Raw genomic sequence first — 25,333 nt, forward strand, 5'->3', positions numbered from 1 at the left:
CCCCCCCTCTTTATCCTTTCTTCCGCAAAGGATTAAAATACCCGGGACCTGGCCTCGTGATCCACTGAGCATGCGCACAAAGGCCATGCGTTTCGCGCGTGCGCAGTAGTCGCGGCCCGTGCCATCCCCTCGCCTTTCTCCCCGCCGTCATTTGGCTCCAGGCCCGGAAAGCGGGCGAGGAGGACTCCCCAAGCCTGGTCTGGCAAATGTTTTGGAGCGGGGAAGGAAAGGGAGGGAAGGAAAGAAAGAAATAAGGGAGGGGAGGAAGGAAGGGGTAGAAGGAAGACTCAACCTTTGGGGAGGGAAGACTACTCGCCTCGCTTACAAGCCAAGCGCAGGGAAACAGTCCGCCATATTGCCTCAAACCGGCTGTGCTCAGCTGCGCATGCTCCGAGGCAAGAATCGGCGCATGCGCAGTCGCAGCCCATGAAAGCTTGCTATTACAGCCTCCCAACACTATGAAGTTTATTTATATTTACTTATTTATATCCCGCTTTATCTCTCCATACGGAGACTCAAAGCGGCTCACAACCAAAAACATTACAACTTAAAATATACCAATAAAACTATATCATTATATATTATCACTACTAATTATATTTCACATGTTAGTATTAAGGTAAAGGATTATGTCTGACTCTGGGGTGTGGTGCTCATCTCCATTTCTAAGCCGAAGAGCCAGCGTTGTTTGTAGACACCTCCAAGGTCATGTCGCCGGCATGACTGCATGGGGCGCCGTTACCTTCCCGCCAGAGCGGTACCTATTGATCTACTCACATTTGCATGTTTTTGAACTGCTAGGTTGGCAGAAGCTAGGGCTGACAGCGGAAGCTCACGCCGTTCCCCGGAATCGAACGTGCGACCTTTCGATCAACAAGCTCAGCAGCTCAATGCTTTAACCCACTGCGCCACCGGGGGCTCCTATTGTATTGTTATTAGTACTATATTGTATTACCTTATATTATCGATATTATACGTATATACAATACAATATAGTATATAAATAGCATGGCACAATATTAGTATTATATATGTTTAATATGTTTAATATATGTTTAATAGGGCTTTTTCTATTTCTGCCCCTGCCTTGTGGAATTCCTTGCCGCCCTACTTGAGAGCCATGCGTGACTTAGGGCCTTTTACTCTCGCACTTAAGACATGGCTTTTTACTAGAGCATTCGATCTCTGTTGATTTTTAATTTTTGTGTGTATGTATTTTATCTTTTGTAATTTAGCTGTAAATCGCCTGGAGCATTCTCAGATGGAGGGCGATTAATAAGTTATTAAATGATGATGATGATATGTTAGTATTATTACAATGCTATATATTATATTATTAGTACTATATTAGTACTATATTGTATTACATGAGTCACCTTCGGGCTGAAATGGGCGGTATGTTGGCACACCGGGAAGGTTTGATGAGAAAACGATGTCTAGCTATTTTCCCAGTGACCATCGGTATGCCCTGTATTTACTTTAATTCCCCCAAAATAAAAGACTAAATTTAACCAATTAAGTTTACTTAACAATCAAGGTGAATCAAAACAAGGTATAAAAGTGCAGTTTGATTTTTGATTGTATAGAATTAGAATAATAAGGAACAGGTATAAGATATAACTCTGAGGTAAATATACAAAAACTATATTTTCTATGAGGTAAGCACTCTCTATAAACTCTGGGGCATGTACTATCTATGTTCTTTGGGCAAATACAACTATTCCCTATGTTCTCTGAGGCATGTATGTACTAAGGATTGCCTGTTCAGACTGCAAGCCGGACCACACACTTTCTGGCTAACTACTACAAGCTATGTCCCAAAAAGAATGGAATAAAAGGTCCTTCCACCAGGCTCTGAGCCAATATGGGCTGAACCAATAGAGCTCTGCCTCTAGGGGGATCCTAGGCTCCTATGCAGAATGGAACAGTCCACTTCCAGGGAAATAAATAGGTAAAAACTAGGCCGAGACTTCACAGGCGGGATAGAAATAATGTAAATAAATAAATAAATATTACATTATATTAGCGATATTATATGTATATACAGTATAGTATATTAATAGCATGGCACGATACTAGTATTATATATGTTTAATATGTTAGAATATGTTATTAATAGCATGGCACGATCCTAGTATTATGTATGTTAATATGTTAGTATAGGTGACCCCGGTGGTGCTGTGGGTTAAACTGCTGAGCTGCTGAGCTTTTTGACCGAAAGGTCGCAGGTTCAAATCCGGGGAGCGGCGTGAGCTTCCGCTGTCAGCCCCAGCTTCTGCCAACCTAGCAGTTCAAAAACATGCAAATGTGAGTAGATCAATAAGTACCGCTCCAGCGGGAAAGTAACGGTGCTCCATGCAGTCATGCCGCCCACATGACCTTGGAGGTGTCTACGGACAACGCTGGCTCTTCGGCTTAGAAATGGAAATGAGCACCAACCCCCAGAAGGGAAAACCTTTACCTTTACATTTAATTTCAATTTTACAATATTATAAATTATTATTATTAGTACTATATTTTATTACATTATGGCGCAGTGGGATAAAGCCCTGTGCTGGCAGGACTGAAGGTCGCAGGTTCAAATCCGGGGAGAGGCGGTTGAGCTCCCTCTATCAGCTCCAGCTCCTCATGCGGGGACATGAAAGAAGCCTCCCACAAGGATGATAAAACATCAAAAATCATCTGGGCGTCCCTTGCACAGCGTCCTTGCAGATGGCCAATTCCCTCACAACAAGATGCTCCTGACACGACCAAAAAAAATAAATGGATAATATATATATATATATATATATACAATATAGTATATTAATAGCATGGCTCGATATTAGTATTATATGTTACTATATTGTACTATATACCACTAAACAGCAGTATTAGTAGTAATATTACATGTAATATATAGTACTCAATTATTATAATAATATTATTATTATATTGTCGAAGGCTTTCATGGCCAGAATCACTGGGTTGTTGTAGGTTTGTTGGGCTGTATGGCCATGCTCTAGTAGCATTCTCTCCTGATGTTTCACCTGCATCGATGGCAGGCATCCTCAGAGGTTGCGACCTCACAACCTCTGAGGATGCCTGCCATAGATGCAGGTGAAATGTTAGGAGGGAATGCTTCCAGACTATGGCCATACAGCCCGAAAAACCTACGACAACCCTATTATTATTATTATTATTATTATTATTATTATTATTATTATTTTACTGACACAAAAACACAGTATGTCACAGCAAATAAGATCTATTTGCTGGATTTCATATCACAAAATCACAAGTCGAACACTTCCCAAGCGTTTAGGACTGTGTGATGTATTTTTGAATGATGCGTGCAGATCCAAGTAAGGTGGCCTTTTGCAGTTGACTGATCATGATTTTGTCAATGTTTATTTTTTCCAAATGCCGGCTGAGATCTTTTAGCACGGCACCCAGTGTGCCAATGACCACTGGGACCACCTGTACTGGTTGATGTCAGAGCCTTTGCAGTTCAATTTTGAGGTTCTGATATTCAATGCCGTACAACAAACATAAGATAATAATAATCATCAAAAGCTTTCTTTATATCCCTCCCCCTTTCCTCGGAGGGACTCAGGGCAGCTTACAACAAAACAAATAAATATAATAAATAATATAACACAGACAATAATCACATATCAATTAATAAAAACAAAATAGCACAATAATGTAAACATAAATAAACAATTTAAAAGACTATAAGGCCCTCTAACAGACTTGGGATTATTTCAATGAGTTATTTATACTGTTGCGTTTTACCTATTGTTGTAAAGCGCCTTGAGTTGTTGGGGAAAGGCAATATAGAAATACCCTAATTAAATAAATATAAATAAAACCAGTATGTAATGCCATTTCAAACCAACCATTCCTATTATCAAAGTCCAAAACATCTGGAGGAGCACAGTTTGATCTTACAGATACGCTGGACCTAAAATGCATAGAGATTTATAGGTTGCGACCAGCGATTTCATTGAGGTTGTATCTGGAAATAAGCCAGTAGCTAAAGAAGCATTTTAATATCCAGGTTCCTGAAACCTGAAGCCTTGGGAGCGGTTAGAGTTGACGCACAAAAGGTTGGGCAGAGGCAGAGTAATTGGCTTATTTCCTGGAAGAGAACCTCTGAGAAACTTAACTTATTTTTTGTGTCAGGAGCGACTTGAGAAACTGCAAGTCCCTTCTGGTGTGAAAGAACTGGCCGCATGCAAAGACGTTGCCCAGAGGACCCCGGATGTTTTGATGTTTTACCATCTCTGTGGGAGGCTTTTCTCATGTCCCCGTATGAGGAGCTAGAGCTGTCAGAGGGAGCTCATCCGTGCTCTCCCCAGATTCGAAGCCCCGACTTGTTGGTCATCAATCCTGCCAGTGCAAGGGTTTAACTCATTACGCTACTGGGGTCTTCGTCTGAGAAACTAAAGTAAAACCATTAACTCTGTTTTCTGCAGTTGGCAGCAGTTGGAGCAGCGTTGGCAGGCATGGCCTCTGGAGACTCTATGAAGAAGCTCTGCGAAGAACTGGCCTGTCCCATCTGCTTGGAGTATTTCAAGGAGCCTGTGAGCCTCTCCTGTGGGCACAATTTCTGCCAGTCCTGCCTGGATCGATGCTGGGAGGAGAAAGAGGCCTCCTGTCCACAATGCAGGGAGAAAGTGCAGGAAGGAGACACCAGGCCAAATAGGCAGCTGGTGAATCTGGTGGAAATAGTCAAGGAACTGTGGAGCCTGAAGGTGGAAGAAAAGGGAAGAGTCTGTGAGAGGCACCAGGAGCCCCTGAAGCTCTTCTGCAAGGACCACGAAGACCCCATCTGTCTGGTGTGTGACAAGGCAAAAGAGCACGAAAACCACAAAGTGATTCCTCTGGATGAAGCATCAAAGGAGTACAAGGTAGGAGGGGTAAAATAGGACTCCTAACGAGGTGTTGTGGTGCATCTCCACCCCACAATACAGGTCTGTGGCTGGCAGTTCCATATTTCCCCAGACCCTGAGGTTTTCAGAGATCAAGGGTGCATCTCAGACTGCTGCTGCTACTGCCACAGGGGTCCTGAATCCTTCCATCCAGCTTGGCTGCCCTGGACTACTTCTGAGTAGGAGAAGCCCCAGGCCCTTTCCAACTGGGTGCGACTCAGCAATCCTCCAAGGAGGGAGGGACTATAAAGCTGTGTTGCACCTGCCTTGGCCTAGTCTCAGACTGCTGCTGCTACTGCCACAAGGGTCCTGAATCCTTCCATCCAGCTTGGCTGCCCTGGACTACTTGTGAGTAGGAGAAGCCCCAGGCCCTTTCCAACTGGGTGCGACTCAGCAATCCTCCAAGGAGGGAGGGACTATAAAGCTGTGTTGCACCTGCCTTGGCCTAGTCTCAGACTGCTGCTGCTACTGCCACAGGGGTCCTGAATCCTTCCATCCAGCTTGGCTGCCCTGGACTACTTCTGAGTAGGAGAAGCCCCAGGCCCTTTCCAACTGGGTGCGACTCAGCAATCCTCCAAGGAGGGAATGACTATAAAGCTGTGTTGCACCTGCCTTGACCTAGTCTCAGACTGCTGCTGCTACTGCCACAAGGGTCCTGAATCCTTCCATCCAGCTTGGCTGCCCTGGACTACTTCTGAGTAGGAGAAGCCCCAGGCCCTTTCCAACTGGGTGCGACTCAGCAATCCTCCAAGGAGGGAGGGACTATAAAGCTGTGTTGCACCTGCCTTGGCCTAGTCTCAGACTGCTGCTGCTACTGCCACAGGGGTCCTGAATCCTTCCATCCAGCTTGGCTGCCCTGGACTACTTGTGAGTAGGAGAAGCCCCAGGCCCTTTCCAACTGGGTGCGACTCAGCAATCCTCCAAGGAGGGAGGGACTATAAAGCTGTGTTGCACCTGCCTTGGCCTAGTCTCAGACTGCCGCTGCTCCTGCCACAGGGGTCCTGAATCCTTCCATCCAGCTTGGCTGCCCTGGACTACTTTCCATCGGGCCTTCTTACCAATGCGCCAGCTTTTCCATCTGCTGAGCTATTCATAGCTAAAGCCCTTGTTGTCCCAGTTGCCGGCAAGGATTCCTCCAGGGGCCGGAGCAAGCTGCTGGGCCGCGGGCCAACTGGCCAAATCGAGCCGAAGAGAGACGGTCCCTTGCCGGGTGGCTTCGGCCTGCGGCCTAACCATCTGGACTTGTTTGTCTCCTTCGGCCGCTGGGCCAACTAGGCTTTCCACCTTTGCCTATTCTGCCCGGGCCCTACTGCCTTTCCATCTGGCCCTCACCACCGGCCAAGCGGCGCCCCCCCCCCCATCTGAGCTGACCGCCACCGTGTCGACCACCTCCGGAGGTCCATCCGCCAATTTACATCAAACGTCAGCTATTTACACCTGAATCATAGCACTTTACTAACTGCCAGTCTCCTGACCACTGTGTACATTTTGCGAACATTGCACGGTATAATCCGTCCTACCTCTGCTGCTAATGTGGTAATAAGACCATAATATAGCGCTTAGTGGCGCCTGTTCCGTAGCCAACTGTTTGCACTTTACCAACTGTGGCACTGTACCCCTCCCAACTCCTCCTGCCGCACTTTAGTAGTATAGAGGGCCAAATATTTTCTGTTGAGGCTGTTGCACTTTAATATCTTGTTGCACTTTAAAAACCTTGCACCTTAAGAATTACTCGGTAGCCGCGGAATTTACCTTGCACTTTGCACTTTAAGACTCTAGTATTCAAGGACCATCCTATTTCGCGGCTAACGCTTGCCTCTGGTACCCTTCATCTACCGAAGTGTCCATTTCCATCCATGTGGTCCCCCACCCTCCTATGCTTACTGTCTCTGTCACTATTATCTGGTGGAAGGGGCAGGGGAGGTAGTGGGCTGGAACCTGTGGGAAACAATGAGGGGAGGAGGGGGGATGAAGAAGGCCAGCACAATTGGCAAGATAAAACGCCAACATCCCAAACAGCTGGTGAAAGTGTGATTAAGACCCTAGCCAGAAATAGCGGCATGGAGGAGGGGAGGTGTTCCACTAGCCGAGGGGCCCCCATAGAGGTCGTGGTGGGAAGGAGGAGATGCGGGAAAAGGAGACCTCAAATTCAGCCAAATTCGGACCACTTATCTATAATCAAAATTCCAAATCGGTCTCCTAAGGTAAATTGGTGTAACCAGGTGAGCGGACCCTCCGGTCTGAAGGTGGTGCTGTTGAACGCCAGATCTGTCAACGGAAAAACGACCTGGATCCAGGACTTAATCCTGGACGAACGGGCAGATCTGGCGTGCATCACGGAGACCTGGCTGGATGAAGCTGGAGGAGTAAATCTGACCCAGCTTTGTCCTCCGGGTTTCTCCGTGCAGCACCAACCTAGATCCGGAGGGCGGGGAGGTGGGGTCGCAGTGGTCTATAGGGACTCCATCCATCTGACCAGGTGCCCCATCCCGCAGACCACAAATTTCGAAAGCGTCTACCTGAGGGTGGGTGACCGGGACAGTATAGGGATTCTAGTAGTGTACCGTCCACCTCGCTGCACTACAGTCTCCCTACCTGAGCTAGCGGGGGTGGTCTCGAGCCTGGCATTGAAGTCTCAACGGCTTCTTGTGCTGGGAGACTTCAACGTCCATGCCGAGACGACCCTCACAGGTGCGGCTCAGGACTTCATGTCTGCCATGGCAACCATGGGGCTGTCCCAACAAATATCTGGCCCCACCCACTGTGCTGGACACACATTGGATTTGGTTTTCTGTCAGGGATGGGAACAGGGTGGCGGTGTGGAGGAGTTGTCCATCTCTCCGTTGCCATGGACCGACCACTTCCTGATCAGATTTAGGCTCACTGCGCCCCCTAACCTCTGCAAAGGTGGAGGACCCATTAAGATGGTCCGCCCCAGGAGACTGATGGATCCGAATGGCTTCCTGACGGCTCTTGGGGATTTTCCCGCCACCTCGGTAGGTGACCATGTCGAAGCCTTGGTGGCTCTCTGGAATGGGGAGATGACCAGGGCTATTGACATGATTGCTCCGGAACGTCCCCTCTCAAGTAGCCGAGCTAAACCAGCCCCTTGGTTTACTGAGGAGCTGGCAGCTATGAAGCGAAGGAAGAGGGAACTAGAGAGCGTGTGGCGTTCGGAACCGAGCGAGTCAAACCGAGCACGGTTTGTGTCCTTTCTTAGGGCATATGCCGCGGCAATAAAGACCGCAAAGAAAACTTTCTTTGCGGCCACTATTGCGTCTGCAAAGAACCGTCCGGCGGAGCTGTTTCGGATTGTCAGAGGTCTTTTAACTCCCGCCTCTGCAGGTGGGAGCCCTGACAATTCGGTCGCGCGCTGTGAAGCATTTGCTCGGTTCTTCGCAGACAAAGTCGCCTTGATCCGTTCTGGGCTGGACGCCGCGTTAGATGCAGACTCTGTGGATGTAACGAGAGCACCTGCTTGTCCTATTTTGTTGGATTCTTTTCAGTTTGTGAAACCCGAGGATGTGGACAAGATACTTGGAGGAATGAGGCCCACCACGTCCATCCTAGACCCCTGCCCATCCTGGCTTCTGAGAGAGGCCAGAGGGGGATTGGCCGAGTGGGTAACAGTGGTGGTGAATGCCTCCCTTCGGGAAGGCAAGATTCCAGCGAGCCTAAAACAGGCTATTATAAAGCCGCTGTTGAAGAAGCCATCACTGGACCCCACTAAATTGGACAACTTTCGGCCTGTTTCCAATCTCCCCTTTTTGGGCAAAGTCATGGAAAGCGTGGTGGCCTCACAACTCCAGGTATTCTTGAGAGACACGGATTATCTGGATCCGGCACAGTCTGGTTTCAGACCGGGGCATGGTACCGAGACGGTCTTGGTCGCCTTAGTGGATGATCTGCGCCGGGAGCTAGACAGGGGGAGTGTGTCCCTGTTGGTGCTCCTGGACCTCTCAGCGGCCTTCGATACCGTCGACCACGGTATCCTTCTGGGGCGCCTTGCGGAAATGGGTCTTGGAGGCATTGCTTTGCGGTGGCTCCGGTCATTTCTGGAGGGTCGCACCCAGAAGGTGTCATTGGGGGACTCCTGTTCCGCACCACAACCTTTGACTTGTGGGGTGCCACAGGGTTCCATACTGTCCCCCATGCTGTTTAATATCTACATGAAGCCGCTGGGTGAGATCATCCGGAGTTTCGGGGTGCGGTGTCATCTGTACGCAGATGATGTCCAACTCTGTCACTCCTTCCCACCTGCTACTAAGGAGGCTGTCGAGGTCCTGAACCGGTGCCTGGCCGCTGTAACGGTCTGGATGAGGGCGAACAAACTGAAACTAAATCCAGACAAGACAGAGGTACTCCTGGTCAGTCGCAAGGCCGAACGGGATATAGGGTTACAGCCTGTGCTGGATGGGGTCGCACTCCCCTTGAAGGCGCAGGTTCGCAGCTTGGGTGTGACCCTGGACTCATCGTTGAGCCTGGATCCCCAGGTTTCAGCGGTGACCAGGGGAGCATTTGCACAGCTTAGGCTCGTGCGCCAGCTGCGCCCGTATCTCGGGAAGTCTGACTTGGCCACGGTGGTACACGCTCTTGTCACATCCCGCCTGGATTACTGCAACGCTCTCTACGTGGGGCTGCCCTTGAAGACGGCCCGGAAGCTTCAGCTGGTCCAGCGCGCGGCAGCCATGTTACTAACTGGAGCGGGTAGCAGGGAGCACACAACGCCCTTGTTGTCCCAGCTCCACTGGCTGCCGATTTGCTACCGGACCCAATTCAAGGTGCTGGTCTTGGCCTACAAAGCCCTAAACGGTTCCGGCCCAAAATACCTTTCTGACCGCATCTTGGCCTATGAGCCCACGAGGACCTTGAGATCGTCTGGGGAGGCCCTTCTCTCGATCCCGCCTGCATCACAGGCACGGCTGGCGGGGACGAGGGAGAGGGCCTTCTCGGTGGTGGCCCCCCGGCTGTGGAACACTCTCCCGGCACACATCAGACAGGCGCCCTCCCTCATGTCCTTTCGAAAAAGCCTTAAGACCTGGCTGTTCGAGAGGGCATTTAATTAAGTGCTAAGCAACAACATTACGGTAATGAGAACTGGAATGGTATAAGGAAAATGAGACTGGCTATGATTCTACTAAGAGACGAAGCGGATTTTTATGTAGTTTGTATTTGTTGTATAGTCATATGTTGTTGATACTGGCCTCTGTAACTGTCTTTTTATGTGTACTGTACACCGCCATGAGTCGCCCGTAAGGGCTGAGAATGGCGGTCAATAAGTGCATCTAATAAATAAATAATAATAAATAAATAAATAATAGAATTAATGCAGTTTGATTCCACTTTCACTGCCATGACTGAATGCTACAAACCATGGTAGTTGCAGTTGTACAGAGTCTTTTGCTTTTTTGCCAAGGTGTGCCAGCGCCTTACCAAACCACAAATTCAAAATCCCCTGGCTGTTAAAGCAGTGTTAAAGTGTGTTAATTCTACAGCATAGATGTACCCTGAGACGTGAACAACAGATAAAGAAATGTCCCTTGAACATTAGGAAGAACTTTCTGATGGCAATAGCTGTTCCGTGATTAAATATAATACATCTAAACATGTTGGAAGTCTTTTCCAAACAGAGGCTGGATGGCCATCTATCAGGGAGAATGCTTTGATTGTGTGATCCTGAATGGCAGAATGAGGTGGGACTATCAAACCATTGGGTTGTTGTAGGTTTTTCCGGGCTATATGGCCATGTTCTGGAGGCATTTTCTCCTGACGTTTCGCCTGCATCTATGGCAAGCATCCTCTGAGGATGCTTGCCATAGATGCAGGCGAAACGTCAGGAGAAAATGCCTCCAGAACATGGCCATATAGCCTGGAAAAACCTACAACAACCCAGTGATTCTGGCCATTAAAGCCTTCGACAATATATCAAACCATTTCTTCCAGCCAGAAGGTGGATGCAAAGCATGGCAAAGAATGAGTCCTGGTAGAGAGGGAAGGAAACAGCTAAATACACACTTCTATGCCCTATGGCCTGAGCCCATTGTGTGGTTGGACAAAATCCCATTGCCTATCTGCACCTTGGTGGGACACCACTGAGTATGCAGTGGTTAAGCCTTTTACTGTGTGTGTCATAATAAATTGTGGCAAGTTCTTGGTGGTATGTGGATACCAGGTCACCTTGTCTGTCTCCTGAGGAATCTGTATAACGATCCAAGTAGCAACAGTCAGACCTGACCATGGAACAACAGACTGGTTCAAGATTGGGAAAGGTGTACGGCAGGGCTGTATAATCTCATCCAACCTATTCAATTTGTATGCAGAACACATCATGTGATGTGCAGGGCTTGACGAATGCAAGGCTGGTGTTAAAATTGCTGGAAGAAACATTAACAACCTTAGGTATGCAGATGATACCACTTTGATGGCTGAAAGCAAGGAGGAGCTGAAGAGCCTTCTAATCAAGGTGAAAGAAGAAAGTGCAAAAGCTGGGTTCCAATTAAACATAAAAAACCAAGATTATGGCAACAAGAATGATTGACAAATGGGAAACAGAGGGAGAAAATGTGGAGGCCGTGACAGACGTTGTATTTCTAGGAGCAAAATTACTACAAATGCAGATTGCAGCCAGGAAATCACAAGATGTTTCCTTCTTGGGAGGAGAGCAATGGCCAATCTCGATTGCATAGTCAAAGGAATAGTATTCCACATAGAATCATAGAATCAAAGAATTGGAAGAGACCTCATGGGCCATCCAGTCCAACCCCCTGCCAAGAAGCAGGAATATTGCATTCAAATCATAGTAATGTGAGAGTTGGACCACAAGGAAGGCTGAGCAAAGGAAGAGTGACCCTTTTGAACTGTGGTGCTGGAGGAAAATTCTGAGTGTGCCTTGGATCACGAGAAGATCCAACCAGTCCATCTTCCAGGAAATAATGCGTGGCTGCTCATTGGAGGGAAAGATGTGAGAGGCAAAGATGAAGTGCTTTGGCCACATAATGAGAAGACAACGATGCTGGGGAAAATGGAAGGAAAAAGGGAATTGAGGCCGACCAAAGGCAAGATGGATAGATGGCATCCTTGAAGTGACTCGCTTGACTCTGAAGGAGCTGGGGGTGGCCATGGCTGATGGGGAGCTCTGGCGTGGTCTGGTCCAGGAGGTCACGAAGAGTTGGAAGCGACTGAACGAATGAACAACAACAAGAAGCCTCTAGCTGCCTTTCTTGGCCTGGAACCTACTATTCAACTATTTCAATGAACTGAAATAGAATTCTGGACAGCCTGCAGATTGTAACAACAAGCTTGCCTTCTAGTAGGTGAACTGGAGATTTGCCTGGAGGCCTTTCATCTTGCTTGGAGCTAAGACCAGTAAAGCTGGAGAAATGGGATTCTTTTATCCCACAAGGAGATGGCCCACACAACGGGATAAATGGGTCCAGGCCTGATATCTTACATGTTCAGATTCCATCTGAACACGAGGAAGAACTTCCTGGCTGTGAGAGCCGTTCAGCAGTGGGACTCTCTGCCCCGGAGTGTGGTGGAGGCTCCTTCTTTGGAAGCTTTTAAACAGAGGCTGGATGGCCATCTGTCAGGGGTGATTTGAATGCAATATTCCTGCTTCTTGGCAGGGGGTTGGACTGGATGACCCATGAGGTCTCTTCCAACTCTTTGATTCTATGATTCTAGGGAACTCTGTTTCAGAAATTTATTGTCACCAATTTCCTTTTAGCCTTATTTAGTATTAGTGATGCATTATGCTCAAAGCAACAAATGCTTTAGCATGATTAGACTCAGAACCTAAAAATAGTCTTGTTTCAGTGCAAACATTTCTCTTTTCCTTGCTTGGTGTCTGTCCAAATGTATGTCCAGGATGTAATAGTGGTTGTTGTGTACAATGGCCCTCTTCGCTGGTTCTGGGAAAATACAACCAAGCAGGCAGAGATTCATTTCATTTTAGAAAAAAATAGATTAAATTAATCTGACCTGGGAAGTAGGAATGCAAACTCTTTGATGTAGAAAATATTGGGTTTTGTCAAAGGCTTTCGTGGCCAGAATCACTAGGGCATTGTGTGGTTTCCAGGCTATAAGGCTGTGTTCTAGCAGCATTTTATCCTGATGTTTTGCCTGCATCATTTTTCACTCAGAAAATGGAATGCAAAGGGGAATTTAAAGAACGGGAGGAAATAATAAAACACATGATGGATGCAATTAAAGCCTCAGTTGCCCTAGGCTGGAAGGACCACAAGAAATGGGATATAAAAACTTGATATAAATATCTCGCTGACTACCTACTCCAAGATTATATTAGTGAAAGGAAAAGTTATTATAGGATGGGCCAAATAAAAAGGACCTGGGAGGCAAAATGGAAGGGTCTCATTTCCAGAATAAAGGGAAAAGATAAATATAAGAAGTTAAATAAGACTATCCTCATGATCGGACAATTGTAATAAGTATAGCAAGAGTAGTAAACTGTTCCTGGGCGGAGGGGGTGGGGATGTGGTGGTGGTGAGATTGGGAAAAATACTGGTATTTTGACTGCTGAATTTTGAAGATTGTATGTTTCTATGTTTCTATGTATGATATAATAATTTTAAAATTAAATAAATAAATCATACATGGCTGGCATTTTCTGAAAATGCAAGCCACAGATTCAGGCAAAACGCAGAAGAAAATGCTGCTAGAACACAGCCATGGAGCCCGGAAAACATACAACACCACAATATTTGTTTTACTTGCACAAACCTGCTATTCCATTGCAGTTGAGTTCTCACTGACAGCAGAGCCCTACTGAATTGAGGAGCTTAATATCACACTTCTCTTCATTTGCTTAGTTCTGCCAATTCAGCAATTCAGGGTCCCATGAACGCACTTTGTATACCCTGTTATCCATACTTCAGCTGATTTTTTAGTGCAATTTGAGCAATTTATTTGTATTTTAGAGCAATTTTATTTCATTATTTATACTTTGAAAAATAACACAGGAAAATATAATGGTGAAATATAAATTAAATAAACAGATAGTTTGGATTAGCGAGGGAGAGTGGAAAGAGTGAAGGGGAAGAGAATCCCAGCTTCTGATTTGATCTTACTGTCATCATTCTGACACAGAAGATGAGGGGACATTTGCATCAAGGTAAGTGACAGAATCATAGAATCATAGAATCAAATAGTTGGAAGAGACCTCCTGGGCCATCCAGTCCAACCCCCTGCCAAGAAGCAGGAATATTGCATTCAAATCACCCCTGAGAGATGGCCATCCAGCCTTTGTTTAAAAGCTTCCAAAGAAGGAGCCTCCACCACACCCCGGGGCAGAGAGTTCTACTGCTAAACGGCTCTCACAGTCAGGAAGTTTTTCCTAATGTTCAGATGGAATCTCCTTTCTTGTAGTTTAAAGCCATTGTTTCGCATCCTAGTCTCCAGGGAAGCAGAAAACAAGCTTGCTCCCTCCTCCCTGTGGCTTCCTCTCACAGAAGCCTTGTGGGATTATGAACTATAGGTTGGCTTTCACTGACAATAACTACAGATAGGATAATCATAGAGAGGAAGGAGGCAAGACAACAGCAGGATGAACATCATGCAGTAGGGATGCAATAGTTTGCTTGCCTCCTACAACAGCACGCATCACGTGGATCTCCAAAATAATATTGATTAGTACAGGAATAAAACCTGGGATTTTCAGATACTTTTTTCATTTGGAGAGCCTTTTTATGAGTAAAGAAAATTGTGGAAGCAGTGTTAAAAAAAAAGAGAGCTGCCAATAGAGGTCAACATTCTCCAAAGCTCCCATAAAATTCAGTAAATGTGGTATGGTTGATGGCATGATATTTGAAATCATTCTAAACAACAAAAGTGAGCAAGGCCTTTGCTTTTCTCCTCAGGATCAGATTTGGGATTCTCTGGAGACTCTGAAGAAGGAGAGAGAGAAAATTCTGGCCTGCAAAGCAGATGCAACACGGGAAAGCCAAGAATTGCTCGTAAGTGGCATTGCTACAGGGAAATGGGAATATATTGCAGCCTTAAATGTGAGTCTGAATAAACTGAATTCATTTTGTCAAATCTCTCATTATAAGAGATCTGATAGCCCACAGAAAATATTGACCCAAATCCATTCCAGTGGCAGGCTCTTGCAGGTCTTTACAAACCACTTTCAGCACTAGATATTGACATTTTCTATGTGAAGAGATGTAAGCCCCACTTCAAAGGAACCCAGATAATTCACTCCAAAATCCTTCTTTCTGCCTCTCACTCCTGTTTCTCTTTTCCTTTATTCTAGGAGAAAACCAAAAGAGAGAAGGAGAAGACTGTAGCTACATTCAAATGCATGCATCAGTTTTTAGAAGAACAAGAGAGGAATCTCCTGGCAAAAATAGAAGAGATAGAAAAGGAGATTTCAGTAAAAGAGGAGGAACATCTGGCCAGACTCTCTGAAGAACTCTCCTCTCTCTCGAAACTCATCCAAGAGATGGAGGAGAAGCATCAGCAGCCGGCAAGTGAACTCCTCCAGGTAAGGCCCATATTGTCCCCATGGGTGGCTGAGACAGCGACACTTCAGTTTTCTCATGGTTCTGTGTATATAAACTGTCGTATGACATTACTTTTGTGCTGTGTTTATGAGGCAAAAAAGAAACATAAATGAATTTGAGACTGACTTAGGTTCCATCTCTAAGATCAGATTGATCAATCACACAAACACATCAAAAATTGTACACAGTCTGGCTCTAGAATTTATTTTAATCAACTTTCAGAAAAGACAAATACATCGTTTTTGACACCATCTCCTGTTTGTCCAACTGTCAACAAGCTTTTGTATTCCCTTATTGAAATAATAATAATAATAATAATAATAATAATAATAATAATAATATGTTGTAGGTTTTTTCGGGCTATATGGCCATGGTCTAGAGGCATTCTCTCCTGACGTTTCGCCTGCATCTATGGCAAGCATCCTCAGAGGTAGTGAGGTCTGTTGGAACTAGGAAAAAGGGTTTATATATCTGTGGAATGATCAGGATGAGACAAAGGACTATTTCTGCTGGAGCTAGGTGTGAATGTTTCAACTGACCTCCTTGATTAGCATACAATGGCCTGCAATAGATGCAGGCGAAACGTCAGGAGAGAATGCCTCTAGACCATGGCCATATAGCCCGAAAAAACCTACAACAACCCAGTGATTCCGGCCATGATAGCCTTTGACAATACAATAATAATATGCTTTATTTATATTCTGCTTTATCTCCCCAGAGGTACACAGAAAGGATTACAATACACATATGAGGCAAACATTCAATGTTTTTTTTTCTTTTCACACAATTAATGACGACATACAACACAGACAAAGGTAAAGGCCTTCCCCTTTTTTCCATTTCCAGCGTCTGGAGCTGATGCTCAACTTCAGCCATGGGGAGGTCCTCTTGTTCCATTTTTCCATACCGAGGAGCCTGTGTCTGTAGACATCTCCGATTGTGTTGTCAGCATGTCTGCATAGCTGCATGGGGCACTCAAAACGAATGGACCACTGTCTTCACTGTCTACGCCTCCACATCAGACATCAATCTTTGTCCTCGTAGGGCTTCTTTCAGGGGTCCAAATAGCTGCTAGTCCAGTGGACAAGATCAGGACAACAGGGAGGATGTTTCACACTTCAAAAATTTTTTTTGCAGAGTGTTGACAGCAGTGTATAGATATGCATTGACCTGCATCAACTCAACGCACTCAGATAGCAGCCCTCTGCATTTTGTCTGAATGTTAGGCCTCAGCACTTTGGTGTAGTGAGCCCTATACATTATTGAACCTTCCTGATAATATTCCAGCACTGGCTATTGAGAATCTCAGAAAACTGTAAACATCAATTTTCCAGCAGATGGTTTGCTTTTGATTTTTTTTTTATTGGTTGGTGACCCAGGATGTTTTCATTCCATACTCTGCCGGTTACTTTCAGATTTCTATGAATGCATGTATCGTGATCAATAATTATTCCTTTTATGAAACTTTCACCTTCTTTAGAGTATTGTTTTACAGTTTGTTTGCAGATGCCCAAACCCTTCTGTTTTTGCTCTTCTGTGGGTCGTTTTAACACTTGTCTTCCATAAACTTTTTGAAACACAGCTGTGTTGTAGATTATTGCATAGGCAGAGCCCTGGCTGATTTGGAAATGATTAAAAAGCTGGGCATGTTTAGCCTGCAGAAGAGAAGGCTAGACATGATGGCCATGTATAAAGATATGGAGGGAAGTCCCTGGGAGGAGGGAGCAAACTTGTTTTCTGCTGCCCTGGAGACTAAGACGTGAAGCAATGGCTTCAAAATACAAGAAAGGGGATTCCACCTAAACATGAGGAAGAACTTCCTGACTGTGAGAGCCGTTCAGCAGTGGAACTCTCTGCCCCAGAGTGTGGTGGAGGTTCCTTCTTTGGAGGTTTTTAAACACAGGCTGGATGGCCATCTGTCGGGGGTGCTTTGAATGTAATTTTCCTGCTTCTTGGCAGGGGTTGGACTGGATGGCCCACGAAGTCTCTTCCAACTCTTTGATTCTATGAAGCCCTAATGCCTTCATCTCAGCAACATTCGTTTTGTGATTCTGTGGAAACCCATGGAGCCAAGATTTGGCTGTTACTACTAACCTTTCCCTCACCTCCTGAGCCTCACTTTCTCAGCCTCAAGTGAAAGACAGATAAAAAGATAAAATTCCCTTAACCCACTTGCCCCAAGAAACACCTTCAAATATATAAATATAGCTATATGAAATCATACATTTCTTTAATTAACAAAACAGACCTGGCTCTTTCTCTCTTTTCTTTTTTTCCTAACTTCTTCACTGTTGCAAAACTTCGCATAATCAAACTGCCAGCTCCCATATGTTACCATTATGTTTCTACAACTCAGAATGTGGTGGAGTCTCCTTCTCTGGAGGTTTTGAAATAGAAGATAGATGGCCGTCTGGTGGGAATGCTTTGATTGTGCGTTCTTGCATTTCATCTGGTTGGACTGAAGAGATCCAGATTCCTATTATACTAGGGCTTGCACTTGACCAGTGTTTTGGTGGCTCAGCCAAAATGCTGTTTGCAAAATAGTGCCAGTGGTGACATAGCTCTACCCATCTCCTCCTTAGTTTGTGGAGGAAGTTCTGCTTCACCCTCCTGGGTTTGCTTCAATGATTTCTGTAAGTTGGATACCCTGTTTTTGAGAGCGGTCTCCATGCAAATGCCTCTGCTAAGTTCTTTCTTCCCTTCATTTACAGGATATCAGAAGCTTCTTACAAGGGTAAGTTCATTTCCTCTCCTCCTCCAACTAAAGCTCAAATTCCCACATGATATACATTACTCTCAAAAGCAGCAGTGCATTGCAGGAGTCTGTGTTGGGCTGGTGTTCACAGGCAGAATTGGACTTGATGGCAAACAAGAACCCTTCAACTCTATGATTCTGTGGAGCATCTACACTAGGGGGTCCTCAAACTAAGGGCCGGATACGGTCCTCCAAGGTTATTTACCTGGCCCTATCTCAGGGTCAACCAAAGTCTGAAACGACTTGAAAGCACACAACAACAACAACAATCTTATCTCATCAGCCAAAAGCAGGCCCACACTTCCCATTGAAATAGTAATAAGATTATATTTGTTAAAATCGTTCTTCGTTTTAATTATTGTGTTGTTTTTACGTGTCTTTTGCACTACAAATAAGATATGTGCAGTGTGCGTAGGAATTCATTCATTTTGTTTTCCAAATTATAATCTGGCCATCTAACAGTTTGACGGACTGTGACCTGGCCCTCTGTTTAAAAAGTTTGAGGACACTCTAGAATTAGTGCAGTTTGACAACAACAGCAACAACAACAGCAACCACAACGACTTTAATTTGTTATCCACCTCTCTTCATGACTCAAGGCAGGACACAATCCAACCAAAGCAAATACTATAAATACATAGCATAAAATGTGTACATTACAACGCACCATCACAAAACACATATATTGAAGTTCACAGTGCAAGGAATCAATTTTTTTTTGTCATGTCAGGAGTGACTTGAGAAACTGCAAGTCACTTCTGGTGTGAGAGAATTTGCTGTCTGCAAGGACGTTGCCCAGAGGATGCCCGGATGATTTTTGATGTTTTTATCATCTTTGTGGGAGGCTTCTCTCATGTCCCTGCATCAGGAGCTGGAGCTGATAGAGGGAGCTCATCAGCCTCTCCCCGGATTTGAACCTGTGACCTGTCGGTCTTCAGTCCTGCCGGCACAGGGGTTTAACCCACTGCGCCACCGGGGGCTCCAAGAAATCAAATGCAATACAATTTAAAGTTCACAGTTTAAAATTTTCATGACCTGCCATGGCTCTAGGCACCAGAACTCTTTGGCAGAGAAGGCCTCATAGAACTACAGTTCCCATGATTGCATAGCATTTAGCCATGGAGGACTTAAAGTGGTGTCAAACTGCATTCATTCTGTTTGTGCATCCTCTGATATTGTTCTTTCTCCTCCAGATATAAGAATAAGGAGAAATTTGAGTCTTCTGCAGCCTTTCCTCCTGATCTGAAATGGAAGATCTGGGACGTCTGTGATATCAATCCCTTTCAGGAGGGTGCCATGAAGAAATTTAGAGGTAAGGGAGAATGTCTGCAAGGATTTCTTAGTTTTAGTCTGAAAGGGGAGAGAAAAGGTCCCAACGGGTATGGAAAGTTGGTGTGACAAAACAGCAAATGGAAACAACTGTTTCTTTCCAAATGTGAAACAAAATTGTATCAATGTGCTCTGTTGATTTTTTTTCCTTTTCTATTTTCTTTCAAGTGTGGAATAACATATCAATTGGGAAGCAAAACACAATGATAATGTAAATCAGGGGTCCTCAAACTTTTTAAACAGAGGGCCAGGTCTCATCCCCTCAAACTGTTGGAGGGCCGGATTATAATTTGAAAAACACATGAATGAATTCCTATGCACACTGCACATATCTTATTTGTAGTGCAAAAAACAATTTAAAGCAATACACTAATTAAAATGAAGAACAATTTTAACAAATTAAACTTAATAGTATTTCAGTGGGAAGTGTGGGCCTGCTTTTGGCTGATGAGATAGGATTGTTGTTATTGTTGTGTGCTTTCAAGTCGTTTCAGACTTAGGTTGACCCTGAGCGAGGGCCGGGTAAATGACCTTGGAGGGCCGCATCCGGCCCCCGGGCCTTAGTTTGATGTAAAGGGTCATGATCAGCCTTACTTTGGTTCATATAATCTGCCAGTGTGAGGACTAGTTGAATACAAGTTACACATTAGGGAAATCAAATGTTGTGGGGCACCAATTTCTTTATCAGCAATCTATAATATTTCATGATCTTAATTCAAAGGGGAATATGAACATTTGACAACCAGCCCTCCCCATCCGCAGGGATGAAGGATGTGGGATCTCCTGGAAATGTGTATTAAAAAAACTTGAGAGAATACCTCTCGAGAAATGTCTGGGGCCCCTTCTACACTGACATATAATCCAGATTCATATTATCTCCTTTGAAATGGATTATATGCGTCTACACTGCCATATAATTCAGTTCAAAGCACGTAATCAGGATTTACTATGGCAGTGTAGAAGGGACCAAGGTTGCCCAGTGAGAAGTTGAAAATCTGAAAGAAGTTGCACTTGGAGGACCTAGAGATTCTTCGAGAGGTGTTCTCTGTAGGGATCTCTAGTCCCCCAGCATGACTCTACAGCCAACTTCTTGGAGAATCTTCCCACTGAGTCACAGTGGAGAACTTGGAGCCACAGGGAGGAGGGAGCAAGCTTGTTCTTTGCTTCCCTGGAGACTAGGTCCCTTGTTGTCCCAGCTCCACTGGCTGCCGATTTGCTACCGGGCCCAATTTAAGGTGCTGGTTTTGGCCTACAAAGCCCTAAATGGTTCCGGCCCAAAATACCTTTCGGACCGCATCTTGGCCTAGAGGACCTTGAGATCGTCCGGGGAGGCCCTTCTCTCGATCCCGCCTGCCTCACAGGCACGTCTGGCGGGGACGAGAGAGAGGGCCTTCTCGGTGGTGGCCCCCCGGCTGTGGAACACTCTCCCTGCAGACATCAGACAGGCGCCCTCCCTTATGTCCTTCCGAAAAAGCCTCAAGACATGGCTGTTCGAGAGGGCATTTAATTAAGTGCTATAACAATGTGGTAAAGACGACTGGAATGGAACAAGGAATATGAGATTGGCTGTGATTCTACTATGAGACGAAGCGGATTTTTAGTGTAACGTTATAATTGTTGTATTGCTAATATGTTGTTTGTAATTGCCTTTTTTGTAAATTGCCTTTTATATGCTGTACACCGCCATGAGTCGCCCCAGGGCTGAGAATGGCGGTTAATAATGCACCAAATAAATAAATAAATAAATAAATAAATAAATAAATAAATAAATAAATAAAATAGGTCGTGGAACAATGGCTTCAAACTACAAGAGAGGAGATTCCATCTGAACATGAGGAAGAACTTCCTGACTGTGAGAGCCGTTCAGCAGTGGAACTCTCTGCCCCAGAGTGTGGTGGAGGCTCCTTCTTTGGAAGCTTTTAAACAGGGGCTGGATGGCCATCTGTCAGGGGTGATTTGAATGCAATATTCCTGCTTCCTGGCAGGGGGTTGGACTGGATGGCCCATGAGGTCTCTTCCAACTCTTTGATTCTATGATTCTATGATCCTAGAGAGAACATTTTAATCAATGAGATGTAACTCCGCGGGTGAAGCCACAATAAGTCTCTTGGGTGCAGGATCTCAGTCCTCCTGCGTTGTCTCCCCTGCGTTTCTGAAAGTCACTATGTTGTATGTAGCCTCACGCTTTCCTTTCTCTCCCCAGCATCTCTGAAATCTGGACTTCAGCAGAAAAAAGGTAAACAAACTGATTGGTTCATAGAGCATTGAATTGAGGCTGAGAGAGTGGAACGTGGCCAATGTCAAAGGACTGGGTTGTGGCACGGCTAGTTGGGAGTCAGCTGCATTAAAATCACTAGTGACTGAAATGTCATGCATTTGAAGACAGCCCGGGTCGGAGTAAGCTCCCGACCATTTGTCTAGTTTGCTGTCAACCTTTGCAGCTCGAAAGACAGTTGCATCTGTCAAGTAGGAAATTTAGGTACCGCTTATGCGGGGAGGATAATTTAACTAATTTACGACACCATAAAACTCTCCAGCAGCGTGCAAAAGAATGAGGAAGTACTTCATTGGTGTCACAAATGGACGGTGAAGCAACAGCTCCCCCAGTGGCCAGAATTAAAAAAAAACATAACCTCATGAAGCTGGAAAATTAAATAGCCTCTGTGTGTCTGTCTATATATGGTGTGTGTCTATGGCATTGAATGTTTGCCATGTATATGTGCTTTGTGATCCGCCCTGAGTCCCCTGCGGAGTGAGAAGGGTGGAATATAAATACTGTAAATAAATAAATAAATGTTACCCAGTCGGTTTCCACTGAAAAAAGGAGGGAATTTGAACACTGGTTTCCCTGAGCTTTAGTTCAACTCTCAAACCAGTACTACATTCTAGATTAAAATAGAATAGCCTTGCTTTGGTAATCCTGGCTCCTCGGGAGCATTTAGGTGTGATTTATCTCCATTTATTTGCCTTTTTACCCAGCCTTATCCATGCAAGATACCACAAAGTCAAACAAACAAAAACCTTTTCTCTTTCTCTCATGGTACATTTACATGGGAGAATGAATGCAGTTTCTTCCCCCAAACTACTGAGAGCGATGTTATGTAGCAGAGGTTAGGAGGAAATGGCTTATGACATTGACATAGAGAGACAGAAGTAAAGGTCTTCCCTTTTTTCATCTCCGGTGTCTGGAGGCAACACTCAACTTCCGGCCATGGTGAGGTGCTCTCGTTCCATTTTTCCATGCCAAGGAGCCTGTTATCCGTACATTCTCCAATCTATTGTCAGCATGGGTTGTTATATGGTTTTTTTGGGCTATATGGCCATTTCTAGAGGCATTCTCTCCTAACGTTTCACCTGCATCTATGGCAAGCATCCTCAAAGGTAGTGAGGTGACATTGCCAGCATGTTTTGCATATCTGCATGAGGCATCCTTTTATCTTCCCGCCAAGGCAGTACCTATTGATCTACTCGCATCGCTTGCTTTCGAAATGCTATGTTGGCAGAAGCTAGGACTGATAGTTGGGAGCTCACCCTGACTCATGGCTTTGAACTGCCAACCCTCCAATTGACAGTTTTTCTTGCAGCTAGTGACTTAACCCATTGCGCTACCGTGGCCCCATATAAAATATGTGGGACTTTAATATTGGCATAAAACTGGATGATTAGTCTGCCTTCATATTCTTTCTGACTTTTGGCAAACCAAGACTATCCTATCATAGGGTTTTCTGGGGCTGAGAGTGGGTGATAGGCACAAGTTTACTCAGGGGTTTCCATGACAGAGGGGGAATCCAACCCTGGTCACCAGAGTCATAGCCCGAGCTTCCCATGCTTAATTGTTGCTCATAAGTAGCGTAATGTAGAACCAATCTAGATTTGGGAGGATGAGGAAATATGTTTTTAGAATCAGAGATGGAAACTGATCTTCCATCAGTTCTTTCTTTCTTTCTTTCTTTCTTTCTTTCTTTCTTTCTTTCTCACTTCACCCCTGATCTGTTTCTGTCATCAACAGCACATGTGACTCTGGATCCGGACACAGCCCATCCTCAGCTCATACTCTCTGAAGATCGCAGACGTGTGACGTATAGAGAGAAAAAGAAAAATCTTCCTGATAATCCTGAGAGATTCAATTACTATACTTATGTGCTGGGCCAGGAGGGATTCACAGGAGGCAGGCATTTTTGGGAAGTCCTTGTGGAGAGTGAGGAGGCATGGACTGTGGGAGTTGCCAGAAAGTCTGTGCAGAGAAAGAACTCGGACCACTTTGGTCCTGACGCTGGAATCTGGGAAGTGGGAAAATGGGGGGATGGATACAGTTTCTCCGACAACAACAACGAATCCCCATCTCTGACTCTGAGAGAGGAGCCCAAGAGAGTCCGAGTGACTCTGAACTATGAAGGGGGTCGGGTGGCCTTTTACAATGCAGACTCAGCAGCCCTGATCTTCGAATACCCTCCAGCCTCTTTCTCAGGAAAGACCCTCCTCCCGGTCTTTTATGTGGATGGAAAAACCCAACTGGCACTCTCTCCCTAAAGATGGAGAGCAATGTCCAAAGATTGAAACCAGCTGAGACACAAGAGGAGCTTTATCTCCAGAGATATGGAGCTGTGGTTTCGTTTTGCTAACTTTCTAGAACCTCTCTGCTCTCTCTTTACATCTTTGTGAGAACCGGACTGGGAGGCTGGAATTTGAATGATGAAGCCACTCCTCATGCCAGTGCTCAGCACAGCCGTGGACTTCTTCCTCCCATTTGCAAAGCCCAGCTACAACAATAACAACAAAGAGGGAAGAAAAGACCCAAATCAATTATTCGTCAATAATTCCATTTATTGGAATTCAGTTGTAAGTCCATTTGCCCCTCCCTTTCTTGGCATTTCCCAGGACTTGGCTGTGAAGTTAAATAAAGGGGACCATAAAGTGCAGCCTTGCTTCATCCCCTTGCCAACTGGAAACAATTTGGTTTTTTTTCTGTCCTCTTCGTGGCCCCTTGTCCTGAGCAGAAGTTACACATTAGGAAAATCAAATGTCATGGTGCACCCATTTCTTTATGAACCATCCATTGTTTTTCATGATCTGCATAATCAAAGGCTTTGCTGTAAATGATAAATCACAGATTTGATTTTCCTCTGAAATACTTTTCATATCCAACATATGTTTCAATATGATCCCTTGTGCCTCTTTGTTTTCTGAACGCATCTTGGACAGCTGGCGTATTTACTCTGTATATAATAAAATACTTGTTTTGGTGACGTTTGAGTATTTCTTTATTTTTATTTATTTACTATATTTATATCCCACCTTTTTCTACCCCAGAGCAGATTCACTCTGTATATAGTAAAATACTTGTCTTGGTAATGTTTGGCTATCACTTGTTTCATGCGTGGAAGATGGATGCAGTGGTCCTGTTTGTCTGAAATGTCGGGTCTCCCTATTTGCCTGAGCTCTGATTGATCCACTGAAGACAGGATCAGAAATGGATTTATTCAGCAATGGCCAAAGTGGGTGCTGGGGGACACAGCGTAATCCCACATCTGATGTGCCTCCCAGTCATTTTATAGAGATTGGTCACATGCTGTAATTGCAATCTGCAATCCCATTGGTTCTAAAGTACATTCATTTACGGTTTGTAATTGGTGCATAGTGTAGAATAAACTGGCATTGGTTAAACTTGATGCTGCCTGCTGTCTGGTGTGTTCTCCCACTCTGAAAGCGGGAGGATTTGAGAATGGAGTGGCGTTTAAGCCTTGGGACAATGGGCGTTGGTGAGTTTATTCCTGGGGATATAATTTCCATGGTATTCCCAGATATGGGACAAT

At 45.1% G+C, this 25,333-nt stretch overlaps 1 protein-coding gene across 1 annotated transcript; it reads left to right on the top strand.

The window, feature by feature from the left end:
* Positions 1 to 23: 23 nt before the first annotated feature.
* Positions 24 to 24,766, top strand: LOC132765716 (zinc finger protein RFP-like). The gene is made up of 8 exons (XM_067465394.1): positions 24 to 197; positions 4,461 to 4,895; positions 14,792 to 14,887; positions 15,187 to 15,417; positions 18,148 to 18,170; positions 19,385 to 19,503; positions 21,724 to 21,756; positions 23,530 to 24,766. Exons 2-8 carry the CDS (start codon positions 4,491 to 4,493, stop codon positions 24,048 to 24,050), a joined length of 1,428 nt encoding a protein of 475 aa, XP_067321495.1. The 5' UTR covers positions 24 to 197; positions 4,461 to 4,490; the 3' UTR covers positions 24,051 to 24,766.
* The last annotated feature ends 567 nt before the right edge of the window (positions 24,767 to 25,333 follow it).

Source organism: Anolis sagrei, chromosome 2, assembly GCF_037176765.1.
Source record: "Anolis sagrei isolate rAnoSag1 chromosome 2, rAnoSag1.mat, whole genome shotgun sequence".
Lineage (NCBI taxonomy): Eukaryota > Metazoa > Chordata > Lepidosauria > Squamata > Dactyloidae > Anolis > Anolis sagrei.

Excerpts from the sequence above, each read along its gene's own strand:
- LOC132765716 (XM_067465394.1), top strand. The coding sequence starts at position 4,491 with ATGGCCTCTGGAGACTCTATGAAGAAGCTCTGCGAAGAACTGGCCTGT. Across the intron at positions 4,896-14,791 it reads AAGCATCAAAGGAGTACAAG|GATCAGATTTGGGATTCTCT; the intron begins GTAGGAGGGGTA and ends TTTTCTCCTCAG. Across the intron at positions 21,757-23,529 it reads TGGACTTCAGCAGAAAAAAG|CACATGTGACTCTGGATCCG; the intron begins GTAAACAAACTG and ends TGTCATCAACAG.